Raw genomic sequence first — 15,695 nt, 5'->3', positions numbered from 1 at the left:
CAGCCCACATCAATGGTATAAAATGTGCATAATATGTATTTAAAAGGTGCATATAAATGGTATATATGGGTATAATATGTGCGTATATTTAGCCACATCAATGGTTTAAATCATGCATAAAATGTACATAAAAGGAGCATATAAATGGTATATATGGGCATAATATGCGCATATATTTTAGGCCACATCCATGGTATAAATTGTGCATAATATGTACATAAAAGGTGCATATAAATGGTATATATGGGCATAATATGCGCATATATTTTAGGCCACATCCATGGTATAAATTGTGCATAATATGTACACAAAAGGAGCATATAAATGGTATAACGTCCACATATATTCCGTATATATGCAAACATAATGCCATTCCATCAGTGCATATATTCCGCATATTATTCGCATATATCGCAATTTATGAGGACATTATACCATTTATATGCACATATTATGCACATTTTATGCACAATTTATACCATTGTGATGGCATAATATTCGCATACAATTTGAATATTATGTGCATATTATTCACTTTGTGCTGTGTGGGCTAGGTCATGTCAAGTTAAAACACTGATAAAAAACAGCAATAACTTCATCCTCCTTTAGTAAAAAAAAATCTATCAATAAGTGGTGCTTCCTTTTGTAGATGACGAAATAACCTTGTTGATAATGTTGGTAGTAGTAGTATTTGTGTTTAGGGTGCCTCGACCACTAAGGTCATTAGCACCACAGGCAATCTATAAAAACAAAAATTTTAAAAGATGCATTAAAAAAAACATTTAAACATTCATAAAAGTTTTGAAATAAAAGGGGTTGTCAATTTATAAAAAGGTTGGAATTTAAACACTGTTAATTAGCCCGGTCTCTATTAAAAACTTTATTACTCGGCTGACACTATCAGGGTCGTCTCCTAGGATGTGCCCTAGGTCTCCTCCGATGTTCAGCCGATGACGCACAGAGCGGTATTTCTCACATTCAGTCAGGAGATGTCTCACAGTAATGGGAGAGTCGCAAACATCACATAGGGGTGGAATTCTCTCCTCGGTGAAGAGGTACGAGTGGGTCAGAGCGCAGTGCCCAATTCTCAATTGTGCGATTGCGACCTCCTCCCTGCGATTCCTCCTGACAGACGTGGGCCACGCTGAAATTACCGGCTTGATTGCGCGCAGTTTATTTCCGATAAGAGAGCGCCAAGTCTCTTTCCACTTTTCTGAGGCTATCTTTTTTGTGGTCGCCTTCAAATCTTCATGTGGTACCAGCACATAATCAGCAACGTCGTCGTCGCTGGCTGCCTTCGCGGCCGAGTCGGCCTTCTCATTTCCAGCAATACCTACATGTCCAGGAACCCACAGAAAACGGATTTTCACTTTTTTTCCGAGCAAGGGAAAGTAGTCTCTTTTGAATTTCCTGGACGATTGGGTGACTGGGAGAAAAACTGGAAATGGACTGCAGGGCGCTCATGGAGTCGCTGCAGACCATAAAGGACGCGTTGCTACACTTAATACCATCCAGAGCCATCTTTATGGCGAACAGTTCTGCCGTATAGCCGCTACACAGCGGACTGAGCTTGGCCTTGAGGGTTCCATGGTGAGACGAGATCACTTCACACCCGCACGCACGCTCCGACTTCGATCCGTCCGTGTAAACAGGAATGAAGTCGGGGTAGCGGTGCATTACTTCCTTGAAGCTATCCTGGTATTCCGCGGCAGTTGTCAAAGATTTTTGATTTTTGTGGAGGACAAAGCTGACTTGTGGAAAAGGTACCTGCCAAGGTGCATTTTCCGAATTCCCAATGGGGTACACTTCTGGGAGTATAAACTCACTGTCCAGGATAAAATTATTAAAAGTAATACTTAGGGGCTTATGTATTCAGAATCTTCTGGCGCCAGACTCGGTCATACGCCTTCTCCAGATCGAAGAACACGGCTATGACATGCTGGCTCAGAAGGAAAGCCTCCTGGATAAAATTTTCGGTTCTCACGAGGTGGTCTGTGGTGGATCTACCTCGCCTGAAACCGCACTGGATATTGGAAAGAAGGTTCCGACGCTCCAACCACCAAACGAGCCGACGGTTCACCATTCTTTCCATGGTCTTGCATAGACAACTGGTCAAGGATATTGGCCTATAATTATTTGGGTCTGTTTTATCCTTTCCTTGTTTGGGGATAGGGACAACTACTGATTCCCGCCACGCTGTAGGGAAGCTTCCCTCAACCCAAATTTGGTTGAGGGTATGGAGAATATCCATCAACGCGTTCTCCGGTATATTCCGAAGAAATATGTTTCGGACACCGTCCACTCCTGGCGCGGTGTCTTTGGAATCCGTTATGGCGGACTTCAGTTCCTATAAGGAAAAAAGATCATTGTATCCGGCTGCTGCGTGCGATTCGGTGAAGTTCAAGTGTGGGGAGCGTTCCCTAATGGATAGGAAGGCTGCTGAGTAGTTCTCGTCGCTGCTGGTCTTGGCAAACGCTTCCCCGAAAACGTCGCATATCTCATCCGGTGTGTGAAATTTCATACTTTGAAATACAAGGCACGAAACTCCGTGAACATGCCGTGCTCCCGAGATAGCCCTCACCTTGTTCCAGGCCTGAGTTAGTGGAGTCCTGTTGTTGATGGAGGATACATAATTTATCCAGGAGGCCTTCTTTGACTCCTTTATAATTAGTCGAGGTTTTGCTCTGAGTCGTCGAAATGAGGCAAGATTAAAGGCAGTTGGAAACTTATTAAAAATACGGAGGGCACGTTTCCGTTTATTAATAGCTTCGGCGCATTCCTCATTCCACCATGGTACCGCTGGTCGACGGATTGCGCCCTTAGATAAGGGAACACTACGTTTCGCTGCGTCCACTATGCTAGCTGTTAGCACCTCAACGTTCTTTGTTCCGCCCCGAAGAGCATCGTACGTGAAATTAAAAGAATTTTTAAAAACAGACCAGTCGGCTTGGTGGACAATCCAGTTGCCCTCGCGGATAAAATTCGTATTGTTAATCTCGTCAGATTTGATTAAAATCGGGAAGTGGTCACTACCACAGAGATCCGTATGGACAGACAGTTTCAGTCTTGTGAAAATGCTGCTCGTGCATAAGCACAAATCAATGGAGGAATATTCTCCGGTAAAGGAGTTAAAGCGTGTCCTCTCGCCATTGTTCAATAAAAAGAGGTTAAAATCTCGGAAAAAGCTGCTTAAAATCCGTCCCCTTCTGTTGCGTTGGGCAGAAGGGCCGCCCCACAGAGGATCATGAGCGTAAAAGTCACCCAATAAAATATAGGGTCGCGGCAATTGACGTATGAGGGCTTGAAGGTTATTGTCATTTACCGGAGCATCTTCGGGGAGGTACACGTTGCACAGCGTTACCTCCATGGGTGCATGGACGGTGACGGCCACAGCCTGGAATGGGGTAGTTAGCCGCACACGGGTGGTGTGTAGGATATCCCGGACCGCTAATGCTACACCACCTTGGGCTCTTCGCCCACTCAAGTCATCCAACCTAGTCACACTATATCCCTTTAAAATTCCCTTGTCTGTCGATTTAAAATGCGTTTCTTGTAGACATATATATAAAGGGTTAAAATCATTTATTAAAACAGCCAGCTCCTCCTTATGCCGATAAAATCCATTACAATTCCATTGTAATATAAAAGTCATAAAAAGGTTTAAAAAGGGTGAAAGATAAAAACAGAAAATAAATTGATGTAAATATTGAAACTTGGAGCAGCATTAGCCCGGAAATCTGTGGAATCATCGCTTTAAGCGACTTTTCCTTCCCTTATTCCTGACTTTTTCGATCTCTGTGTCCGAAATACAGAGATCTTCGTCTATGTCCTCCTGCATCGGTTCCATACCTTTGCCGGAGGGACCAGGAGAGGGAGTTTTCTCTCGCTGGTCAGGTTTTGTATTTTTGGGAGACACTACGGAGGTGTAAGGGGTGTTTTTTATTGTTGCTACTGTTACTCGCATTTGTTTTTTTTATACATCTATCTGCTTTTCAGGTTCCGTCTGTGTAGAAATGGTGCACTTCTTAACTGGAGCGGCGGCGATTGCGGCAAAGGAACGCGAGAAAGAGGGGGCACTAAGGGCTTTGAACTTTTTCCTTGCCTCTAGGTAAGATATTTTATCCACAGTTTTAATTTCCATAATCTTCCGTTCCTCTTTCATTTTCGGGCAATCGCGAGAATAAACCGCGTGCGTACCCTCGCAATTCACGCAGCAGGTCGCTTCAGCACATTTGTCCCCATCGTGCTTGTCCTTGCCGCAGCGCGGGCAGGTGGCCTTGCCCTCACATCGCGGTGCGATGTGGCCGAATTTTTGGCACTGGAAACAGCGCATCGGGGCTGGTATGACTGGTCGCACGGGCACTGATTCATACCCTATGAACACTTTGTCAGGGAGCCGGTCACACGTAAATGTAAGCACAACAGAGGTGGTGTTTACTATTTCTCCATTCCGTTTCGTTGTCAGCCGACGATCGTCGCACACTCCCTGGGATGCCATCTCTTGTTTGATTTCGTCAACGTCCACGTAAAGTAGGTCGAAATGGCTTATAACTCCCCGACAAGTGTTCAGGGTTCGGTGAACCTCCACTGTCACTGGGATGTCGTGCATCAGTTTCATGTTGAGAACCTTCTCACTTTGCGCCTGGTTTGCCGTTTCGATCAAAAGGGATCCATCCCGTAACTTTTTGGCCCATTTTATATCACCTGGGACCGTAGCAGAAAGGACTTTACTAATTAAGGAAGGGGACACTTTTTTTTAGTGTTTCCCCTTCCTTCTGATATTTCATTATAAGAAATTTATTGTTTCTCATTTCTCCCCCATTCGTTTCCGGACGGGATCTTTTCGTTGGAGGTAAGAAGTTATTATCCATACACATATACAAAATTCGTCCCCTGGGCTCCCCACCCACCACGGAGCCACACATTCGGGACGCCACACCGAGATCCGGTGTGGTCGCCAGGGCTACCCAAGGGATATAGGAACCTTCGATAGGAGGTCTCTTTCGGGTTAGGACCTCCAGCGCGGGGGCCCTCCGAACCCACACGCCTTCGGCCGCCCTACGGAGACCCCCATATCTCCAGCACTAACCCGTCCTGGCGTACACTCGGAAGGAGCCGCCAAGCTCCCCAGCCGCCAGGAGCCGATTGACCGAGCTGGGCTCTTCTCGGCCGCCCGTTTATCGGGGAATCCAGGGCCGAAGTGGGGTATTGAACTCCGGCCCATACCGGGTTTCCGACGCCCAGCTGGGTGCCGGAGAACTCACCCACCAGGATCCCCTTCTCCCCCTTGTACGGGTCTCCACGCACGGCAAACACGTGGGTGATTCTGGACGCCAGATGTTACAGCTAATCAGAACAGCAGAGTCACATGCTGTCTGGACACTATCCGAGCGAGCGACGAGGTTTTTTAACGAGCTTGTCTCCTCGGTGGGCTCGGGTCCGTGGGGGCGCGGCTCCCCAAAGGAAGAGATCACCCTCTTCCCCCCGTGCGGGGTTGATAATGTTGTTACTAAAATTCTCATTTTATTAGATCATGGCATCAGATCTTGCCGTTTAAGCCTGATTATTTTTTAGCTTATTCTACTGAGGATGAATGAGTTATTCTTGTTGTTGATCTCTCATTATCAATTCTCACACCTTTCTAAGGAATACGAATACTGATTACATTTTTGAAGTCTCTTCCAAAATTTCAACGCCATTATACTAACGACTGTAAAAGATTAGTGGATTTTAGGATTTCTGAGGGCATTAACATGGTTAAATTCCCGACTATGTTCAGCTAATACCTATTATTACCCAGCAAACCACCACATGGGCATTTGGATGGGTAAGATTAACGTTAGTTAAATGACTTTTTTGCTTACGGTATTAATAGGTGGGGGACAGCCAGAGGACACAATACATCAAGCTACTACTGTGTCTAAGGCATGTCAAAACAAAACATATTCATAGAGGAAATGTTACTATTCATGTATAGATATATTCTTTTACATTTTCTCCAGTAAATATGCTGAAACTGTCTTTTGAAAAAGGCTATCTATATTTTTTACGGATGCAGGTAATTTGTTGTACAATTTTGCACACATGAACTCAGGCCCTCTAGATGCAAGTGTTAATTTTTAAAATTTGAAATGAATTTCATTAAATCTCCTGGTGTCATATGAATGGAAGCTATTATTTCCAATGAAAATAACCGTACGATTTTTTGCATACATGACACACTGATATTTATATGCATTTATATATGTAAATTTCAAGACTTTTGAAGAAAGGGGGACAATAGTAATGAACATGATACTTTTATATGCACATCCTTCTCACTAACTTCTTTTGTATGATGAACACATCATTTAGTACTGAGGAAGATCACATTACTACATGACATTCTAGGGTAGAATAAGCCACACTATAGGGCTTTCATAACATACTAGCTTACACTGTGCTTTAGTATTAAAATTATGTAAAATGCTGAATCCAGGTTTTTACACACATGTACTATATGTGCTATATGTGTACTATCCCTCTTCAAATTAACATCAACAAAAATGCCAAGAAATTTAGTAGGTACATCCCACAATATTGAAATTATTATTTTTGCACAGCAACATATCGTTCTCCCTGAGGCTCTGCTTAACAGATAACAATGTCTCTTGGGTTTTATCATCATTTAACATTAGTTCAATTCCATCACACCATGCTTGCATCCATTTCATTATACGTTTACTGGCATCAATTTACATGTTCTGATTTTTACTTTTTGATAAAATGGTTACATCATCTGCATACATAAGACACTTATAGTTGGAAGTTACAATTTTATTGGGTAAATCAATGATGAATGTAAAAAAAGGACCCAACACAGATCCCTGTGGTACACCTTTCTTAACTTCTAACATAGAGGATAAGTACATAGTCCCATCTTTCTGGTAGGTTACTCTTTATGCCAAGGCTTTAAGCCAAAACTTATTCAGTGAGGAAACTATGAATGGAATACCCCTCATACCTACTGATTCACATTTCACAAGTGATATGACATGATCCATAGCATCAAAGGCTTTGCTTAAATCAAAAAATATTCCCATTACCTTATTTTTATAATTTATCTCCCGTATAACATTGTCAATTTCATTAAATAGAGCCAATTCAATTGCTTTTCATGCTGAAAACTGTATTGGTGAAGTGATTTTATGATATAATGTATTGTCCATCAAGATAGTCTTGGAGCCTCTTGCTCAATGCACATGCTCAAATAATTTTTTCCAAATTGCAGTAGTATAGATACTGGCCTGTAGTTTTTGTAGAGTATTTCTGTTCAACTAATTTTTGTAGACTTATTTCTGTATATTCTATACTCATTATCTACTGACATATTATACTACTTCTTGCAATTGTTAAATTAGTGGCTGAAATTAAACGAAATAATTCGGTTGAAACTAAAATTATTCTTTTCAGGGAGTGAAAATAGACGGAAAGACGATGATCTTCTTGCTGCGCTAGAGAGAAATCAGCCAAGGGAGATGGACGAATTTGATTTGTATTGTGCATCCCTGGCAGCCCGACTCCGAGATATGCCACGCAGAGATATGTACGAAGTGAGGTTTAAAATTGAAGAAATTTTTTATAATTATTCTAAAAATAAGAAATAAAAGTTGAATGGTTAAATTATTTCTTAATTTCAATCATCAGCCATGATGTTATGATCTTAAAGAGTCCATTGCCAAGGAACCTCCCTAGCTTCCATGAAGTATGTAGCAAAATCTTCTCGATTCTTGTATACATCTCTGTTAGAGTTATTCGCTCCCACCCGACCTAAGGCCCTTAGACAACCATCTTCTCCTGCATCTCCCCTCCAACGACCTGGCACCAATTCCCCTTCAACATTTTCGCCATCCACATATCCCACTGGGCAGTAACACCGATTCCGAGGTCCCTGGAAGAAGATAAGGTAAAAGGCAGAAGTAGGTATAATTGACAGGTAGCTAAACAGACTGCAATAATGTTTTCTTTGGTATCCTTCGAAGGCAACTCCATCGGTAATGGGTACTATAAGCCCAAGAGAATCCCGAAATTAACAATTGATTTCTTAAACAGTAATGGTAATACTAACCTCATTCTTCATTATCCAATTATGCAGACAAACAATTGCTTTTATGTACTTCTGAGTATTCTCCAACTTTGCAATAACTGGCTTCCGAAGTAGCCTAAATCGGGCCACCATAATGCCAAAGGCATTTTCAACTACTCTCCTGGCTCGACTAAGGCGGTAATTAAAAATTCTCTTCCTCTGCGTCAGATTTTTCCCAGGGTAGGGTCTCATTAAATATGTTTTTAATGGAAACGCCTCATCTCCGACCAATACGTGAGGTAACAATGCCTGTGACCCAGGCAAGGCAGCAGGAGGTGGAACACTTTAGTTATCTTCATTTAGGTACTGGCCCAATAAAGATTTTTTTTAAACGCCTCCATCACTCTGCCTTCCAGCAGCACCAATGTCAACTACTGTGAATGTGTAGTTGGCATCGCACACAGCCAGCAGGACCAAACTATGCGTGCCCTTGTAAATGAAAAACTGATCCAGAGTTAGATGGAGCCTGAAATACACAAAGAGAGAAATTATGAATCACTTATGGACATGGATGCATTGAAAATAGAGAAGGAAAGAAGTTTTTTGACCTACCTGAATTACAATGTGCTTCTCATCAATCGCCCCAATGCAGTTCGGAAAATTCCACTTCTGCCAGAAAGTGGCTTACACGTCTCCAATTGGTAACGGAAGGCACTAAAAATGCTCTACCTCTAAAACAAGTCCAAAGAGCTTCGCAGGTTTCGCTTACCACATTAGAAATGGTGGTTTTTCCCACACGGTATTGGTAAGATAAGCTACCCAAGCTATCCCCAGCTGCTAAGAACCTAAGTACAGAGAACGCAGAAATCAAATGTTACAACTGCTCAGAGAATTAATTCACTACTGCTGTAGCAAATTTAGAACTAGCATCAGCAGTAAAATACCTCAGCGGTATTCAATTCAATTTAAACTCACCTTAAAGTGATGCTTAGCCGTTCTCCGGGTGAGATCACATCTCGAGCCAAAGAAGCTTTCGTTATCGAAGGTCCCACTATTGCCAGCAACGCATCGAACATTTCTGGGGACATTCTTAAGTAATTAAAAAATGACTCGCGGTCGTTCAGCCTCATCTCTTGGAGGAGATGATGGTAGTCTCCCTGCCTTCTGCGTTCCTCAAATATTGGGCGAACCCACCACCTTTTTCTTGCATATCGCCGTCTTCTTAGTAAAACAAGGCCAAATAAGGCGTTAAACCTCCATTCCATTTGTACAGGATTCAATGGCGGTACTGCATTCATTTCTTCCCTTCAAATATGTTCACAGAAATACACTTCAACTCTTATATCTGAAAGTTAGTTTGCAACAAGCACACACGGTCGTGTCGTTTCTTTTTTTTATAATTTCTTCTTTGCCGTAGATGCAAACCCGATCGTAGGCCTTCTCTATGTCGAAGAATACCCCAACCACGTGTTGGCGGAGGATGAAGGCTTCTTGGATATAATTTTCGATCCTCACCAAGTGGTCCAATGTGGAGTGGCACCTTCTAAATCCACATTGAATATTGCAGAGAAGGTTTCGGCGTTCCAACCACCAAATGAGCCTCCGATTAACCATTCTCTCCATGAGCTTGCCGGGCCGAGGGCCGAAGTGGGGTATTGAACTCCGGCCCATACTGGGTATCCGACGCCCAGCTGGGTGCCGGAGAACTCACCCACCAGGATCCCCTTCTCCCCCACGTATGGGTGTCCACGCACGGCAAGCACGCGGGTGATCAGGACGCCAGATGTTTCGGCTACTCAGCACAGCAGTCACATGCTGTCTGGACGCTATCCTAGCGTACGAAGGGTTTTTTGACGAGGTTGTCTCCCCGGAGGGCTCGGGTCCGTTGGGGTGCGATTCCCCAAAGGAAGAGATTACTCTCTTCCCCCCGTATGGGGATTGTAATGTAACAGTCATAAAAAAGTTTAAGAGGGGTTAAAGAAAAAAAAACAAAATACACAAGTAAATATTATAAATTTGGAGCAGCATTAGCACCGAAATCTGTAGGATCGTCGCTTTTAGCGACTCTTCCTCATTTTCTTTTTACTTTATTTCTTACTTTTTCGATCTCTGTGTCAGAAATGCAGAGATCTTCGTCCATATCCTCCTGCATCGGTTCCAAACCTTTGCCGGAGGGACCAGGAGAGGGAGTTTTCTCCCGCTGAACAGGTAGTAGTAGAGATGCGTTTTTTGGGGTGCGTCGACAGCAAGGTCATTTGCACCTCTCATAGTTCGCTAACCTTAAGGAAGCTTATTGGGTTCTATTAAGCGCTTTCAACAAAAATAGGGTATCCCATTGTATGAGGTCACAAGAGTTTAATTATTCCGGTGTTGACGATATATTGCATTACATTATTAATATTATCCAAATTATTACCCAGAATGGTTCGTATATCTTGGTTTCCAACTAGTTCCCTGCGTTCAAGAGAGTATTTTGTACATTCCTCCAGAACGTGTCTCACAGTAAGGATGCAATCACAACTATCACAGCGGGGAGGTTGTTTCTCTTCGGTGAAGAGGTATGCATGTGTGAGCGCAGTATGACCAATTCTAAGCCTAGTGAGGGCGACCTCTTCCCTACGACTATTCCTGGCTGAGGTGGACCAAGCGGTCGTCTCTACTTTGATGTTTCTTAGTTTATTGCCAGCGATATTATTCCACACCTCTTGCCATTGCTCCATGCATATTCTCTTCAGTGCGGCTCTTCGATCGTCCGAGGAGATCCTATCGAAATCGATGTCGGTTTTACTAAGTGCCTTCTTCGCTGCTGCATCCGCTATCTCATTGCCTCGAATTCCGACATGCCCCGGGATCCACATGAAAGAAATTGTAATGCCCTTCCTGCTCAAAGAGTAAAGGGTATCTTGTATGGACTGCACCAAGGGATGAGAGGGGTAGTAATCTGAAATGGCACGGAGTGCACTTAAGGAGTCTGAGCAGATTAAATAGGACTTGCGTAAAGATATATTTTCCAGAGCATATTTTATGGCAAGAAGTTCTGCGTTGTATATACTGCAGAGCGGGTTGAGTTTAGCTTGGATCGTGCCGCCATAATAAGGAATGACGGCGCAGGCACCAGCTGATTCGGATTTTGAGCCGTCAGTATAAATGGGTACAAGCCGCGGTTTGCGTTCGAGGACTTCTTTAAAAAGGAGCTTGTACTCCAAATCCAAAGTGAAGGACTTAGCTCCCCGCGCTAAAGAAAAAATAACGTCTGGTCGTGGAATGACCCACGGCGGGTTAGCTGAGCATCCTTGGTGGATGATGTCGGGTAGCCGAAACTCAGCTTCATTCATGAAATTACGAAATCGCACGCCTAAAGGCTTCGTAGATCTTGTCCTACGGTTAAAAACATCCACAAATCTAGGTTTAAAAATTGCATTAAAACAAGGGTGATCTTTTAATGATAAAATTTTGGCAGCATAATTGCACATTAAAATATTTCTCCGGATGGATAACGGTGGTTCCCCACAGTCAGCGTAGATACTAGTAATCGGGCTGGTCCTGAACGCACCAGTGGCCAACCGGAGGCCAGCATTGTGTACTGTCGTCAAAGGTCTTAAATAGGACTCTCGGGTCGAAGAGTAGGCAACCGAACCATACTCAAGTTTAGACCTCACCAAAGCTCTATAGAACATGAGCATCGTGGTTCGGTCAGCACCCCAAGTCGTACTTGCTAAAACTCTCATTACGTTCAAATTTTTAAAACATTTGTCCCGAACAATAGAGGTGTGGTCGCGCCAATTCAACCGAAAGTCGAATATCAGCCCTAAAAAACGAGTCGTCTGCACAAAAGGTAGCTTCTTTCTGCCGAGGAACAGGGATGGTATAGGGAATATTCCACGTAATCGGTAAAAGTGCATGCATTTTGTCTTCTCAGGCGAGAATCGAAGACCATTGTAGTTGGACCACTACTCGATCCGATTGAGGGTCATCTGAATTTGCCTCGTAGCGGAATGGAGCGTGGATGCCCGGCAAAAAACCGCCAAGTCATCAACGAATAAGGATCCAATTACCGGAGGTATTATGCATTCCTAAATGCTGTTAATTGCGATAGCAAACAGCGTGACGCTTAAAATACAACCTTGAGGGACCCCGTTTTCTTGGGTGCGGGAACTTGACAGGATGTTGTGGATTCTAACTCTAAAGACCCGTTCTTCTAGGAAATTCCTGATAAAAGTTAAAAGGTTGCCCCTAAAACCCCATTCATGCAGTTTTTAAAACTTTGTGTCGCCATAATCGGTCATAGGCTTTTTCTATATCGAAAAATACTGCTATGACGTGCTGTCGGAGCAAAAAGGCTTCGTGTATGAAGTTGGTGCTTCTGACGAGATGATCCGTTGTCGATCGGTTGCGGCGAAAGCCACATTGAATTTTGGAGAGAAGGTCTCGGCTTTCAAGATACCAAACCGGGCGTCGGTTAACCATTCTCTCCATTATTTTACAGAGGCTACTTGTTAGTGATATGGGGCGGCAGCTCCCAGGATCGCTGCGATCCTTACCCTGTTTAAGGACAAGGATGACTACAGATTCCCGCCATGCATCCGGGAAAGATCCATCATACCAGATCTGGTTGAACGTTGACAATATATCAGCAAAAGCCTTAACGGGGAGATTCCGTATAAAGGCATAGTGGATGTTATCGCCACCTGGAGCTGTATTCTTTGAGCATGCGATTGCGGCTTCGAGTTCCCATAGACTAAAGGGCTCATTATATGGAAAGTCCGCTTTATTGTCAAAATTCATAGGGGCTGCCTCAGCTATCCGTCTCATTGATATGAATGCCTGATCATAATTTTTGGAAGAGCTTACTTCAGCGAAGTGCTCCACAAATGCTTCCGCGACTTCCTGTCTGGAAGTTGCAATTTTGGGTCCCGCTTTTAGGCCAGCGATAGCAGTGGACGTTCGGTTTCCTGTGATTTTATTCACCTTTTCCCATACCTTAGATATAGGAGTCCGAAAGTTTATTTGGGACGCATAGGAAATCCACGAAGCCTTTTTATTTTCCTTGATTATCCGCCTAGCTTTGGCCCGGAGTCGTCGGAAAGCTGCCACGTTCATTGTAGTTGGGTATTTTTGAAAGTTCTTAAGTGCTCTTTTCCTTGCGGCAATAGCTTCTGCGCACTCGTTGTTCCACCATGGGACGGGTGGACGCCTTGCAGCTATCGATGTCCTAGGGACGCTAGCTTCGGCAGCATCCAATATAGCTTTCGTAAGGGTTAAAACATTTTCAGCTCCATTTCGGTCGTCAGTAAATGTAAAATTGAAAAGATTTCTAAAAAGCGGCCAGTCCCCTTTTTTAATCGTCCAAGTACGGGGTCCGTTAAAATCGCAAGTTCGTCTACTCGGTTTTGAAATAAAAATCGGGAAATGGTCGCTCCCGCAGAGGTCGTTATGTACTGACAGCTGTAATCTAGCTCCTAAACTACAACTATAAAAACACAAGTCAATAACCGAAAACTCTCCATTATGACTATTGAAACGAGTGTGTTCGCCGTTGTTGAGTAAAATAAAATTAAAATCATTAATAAAATTAGCTATTAGCTTTCCTCTACTACATATTAGCTTGTGCTCTGTTGCTTCCCCAAAGGGAGTCATGAGCATTAAAATCCCCCAACAGCACGTGTGGTTTTGGAAGCTGAGCGACTAGCGACTCTAGGGCATTCTTGTTTACAGGTGCCCACTGGGGCAAGTAAACGTTACAAAAGGTAACTAACTCTGGGGTGGCTACAGAAACTGCAATTGCCTGAGGGGGGTTCTTAAAATGATCTGTGAGGAGTAAATGCTCTCCCGGACAGCTATTGCAACCCCTCCCTGGGCTCTATTGCCACTAATATCATCGGCCCGGTAAACGCAATAGCCCTGTAGTGACATTCTGTCGGATGGTTTCAGATGGGTTTCCTGCAGACATACGCAGGATGTGTTGGAATTCTTAACTAGAGCATACAGTTCCTCCTTGTGTCTGTAAATACCGTTACAGTTCCACTGTAAGGTTTTAAACATAAAATTCATGATTAATAAAAAGAGATAAAGGTATTAAAAACTTATACGGTCGACTACGATCGTCGTAGTCTCGTCTTCCCCTTTCCTGGAGGATTTGTCAAGCATTTAAATTGTTTAGCTACCTCGGAGGGATCGGCGTCCATCATATCGTCTGATACTGCATCCTCCTCGAGGTCTGATTTTTTTAAATGAGTTTTTCGTAAGAGTGTTTTGGCCTTCTTTGATGAAGGCGAGTTTTCGCCCGAAGAGTCACTCTCCGCAGTAGCCTTAGCTTTATCCTTCGTGATGCTGATACTTGTTAAGTTCTTAGGCTTGGCGGGCAGGAACACGCCTTTGCATGGCGCGCATACAGAAGGCGTGTGTGTCTGCACGGCAGCGTCCACATATTTTTTGGCCGTCACCTGGCTATAGGATTTTCCAGAGAAAACAGGGTTCAGAGCTCTGAATTCTTTCTTGGCTTCTCCGTAAGTTATTTTCTTTGAGGTTTTTATTTCTTGTATTTTCTTTTCTTCTGCAAATATTGGGCAGGATGCTGACCACGCTGAATGGTCTCTATGGCAGTTCACACATTTTTCCTTTTCACTACAGTCTCCTTCGTGCTTCTTCAGAGAGCATCTACCACAGAGTTCCTCTCCTTTACAGTTGCCTGATGTGTGTCCATACCTTTGACAACGGAAGCATCGGATAGGCTTAGGAATATACGGTCGAACTTGGATAGCGCTGTAGCATACATAGATGGACGCGGGAAGCTTCGGAAGGGCGAAGGTGAGGACAAAGCTGTTCGTGTCCTTTAGAGTGCCGCTTCGCCTCGTTTTCAAGCGGCGGACCGATATCACCTTTTGGTCTTTCAGACCTTCTTTGATTTCCTCCTCGGTGCAGTCTGAAAGATCCCAAGATGTTACGACGCCGTCACAAGTGTTAAGTGATCGGTGGGGATCAACTTTCACTGGGACTTGGAAGAACTCTTTCACCTCAAGCAGTCTCTTTGCTTGTCTTGAATTGTTGACCTGTATGAGGAGAGAACCTGACCGCAGTCTCTTCGCTGTTTTTACATCGCCAACCAACCCCTGGATCACTTTCGCGATTACGAACGGAGACACTTTTTTCAAAGCTCCTTCTTCTATGCTGCTCATTACTACGTAAGAAGGGTAATCATTCTGTAGTACATTTTCCGTACATAGCCTTTTGCTGGGATTAGCCTCCCTAGAGGCAATGGGTGTTGGGTTTTGGATATCCATAGACATTGATTATATTCATCTCCGGGGCCCCACCCACCATGGAGTCCGACAAGGGGACGATGCACCGCGGGCCGGTGCAGAGCGCCAGGTTCCCCCGAAGATATAGACGTGCCCCTCCGAGAATGCTCTTGGCAGTGTCCCTTTGGATCACGCTCACCCTTCCTGGCGTACGCTCGAAAGGAGCCGCCAAGCTCCCCAGCCGCCAGGAGCCGATTGACCGGGAATGGGTTAGTTCCCGGCCGCCCGTCTAGGAGAGTCAGGGGCCAAAGTGGAGTGTTGGGGATTCTCCCCTCCCACAGAGGAGGCCCCCTCAGCCACCAGGATCCCAGTTCCCTGCGACACGGGTCGCC

General features: G+C 44.1%; 2 protein-coding genes across 2 annotated transcripts; both read right to left on the bottom strand.

Annotated features, from left to right (window-relative positions):
- Nucleotides 1-7,694: 7,694 nt before the first annotated feature.
- LOC124156884 lies at nucleotides 7,695-8,558 on the bottom strand. The gene is made up of 2 exons (XM_046531371.1): nucleotides 8,108-8,558; nucleotides 7,695-7,930 (listed from the first exon to the last, which is right to left on the bottom strand). Exons 1-2 carry the CDS (start codon nucleotides 8,315-8,317, stop codon nucleotides 7,703-7,705), a joined length of 438 nt encoding a protein of 145 aa, XP_046387327.1. The 5' UTR covers nucleotides 8,318-8,558; the 3' UTR covers nucleotides 7,695-7,702.
- A 5,602-nt stretch (nucleotides 8,559-14,160) lies between these two features.
- Nucleotides 14,161-15,240, bottom strand: LOC124158168. Its single transcript, XM_046533353.1, has one exon. It carries the CDS (start codon nucleotides 15,238-15,240, stop codon nucleotides 14,161-14,163), a length of 1,080 nt encoding a protein of 359 aa, XP_046389309.1.
- Between the last annotated feature and the right edge of the window lie 455 nt (nucleotides 15,241-15,695).

The sequence above is a fragment of the Ischnura elegans genome, chromosome 4 (assembly GCF_921293095.1).
Source record: "Ischnura elegans chromosome 4, ioIscEleg1.1, whole genome shotgun sequence".
In the NCBI taxonomy this organism is placed as follows: domain Eukaryota; kingdom Metazoa; phylum Arthropoda; class Insecta; order Odonata; family Coenagrionidae; genus Ischnura; species Ischnura elegans.
Note: the sequence above shows the minus strand (reverse complement) of the source record. Positions and strands in the feature narration are given on the sequence as shown.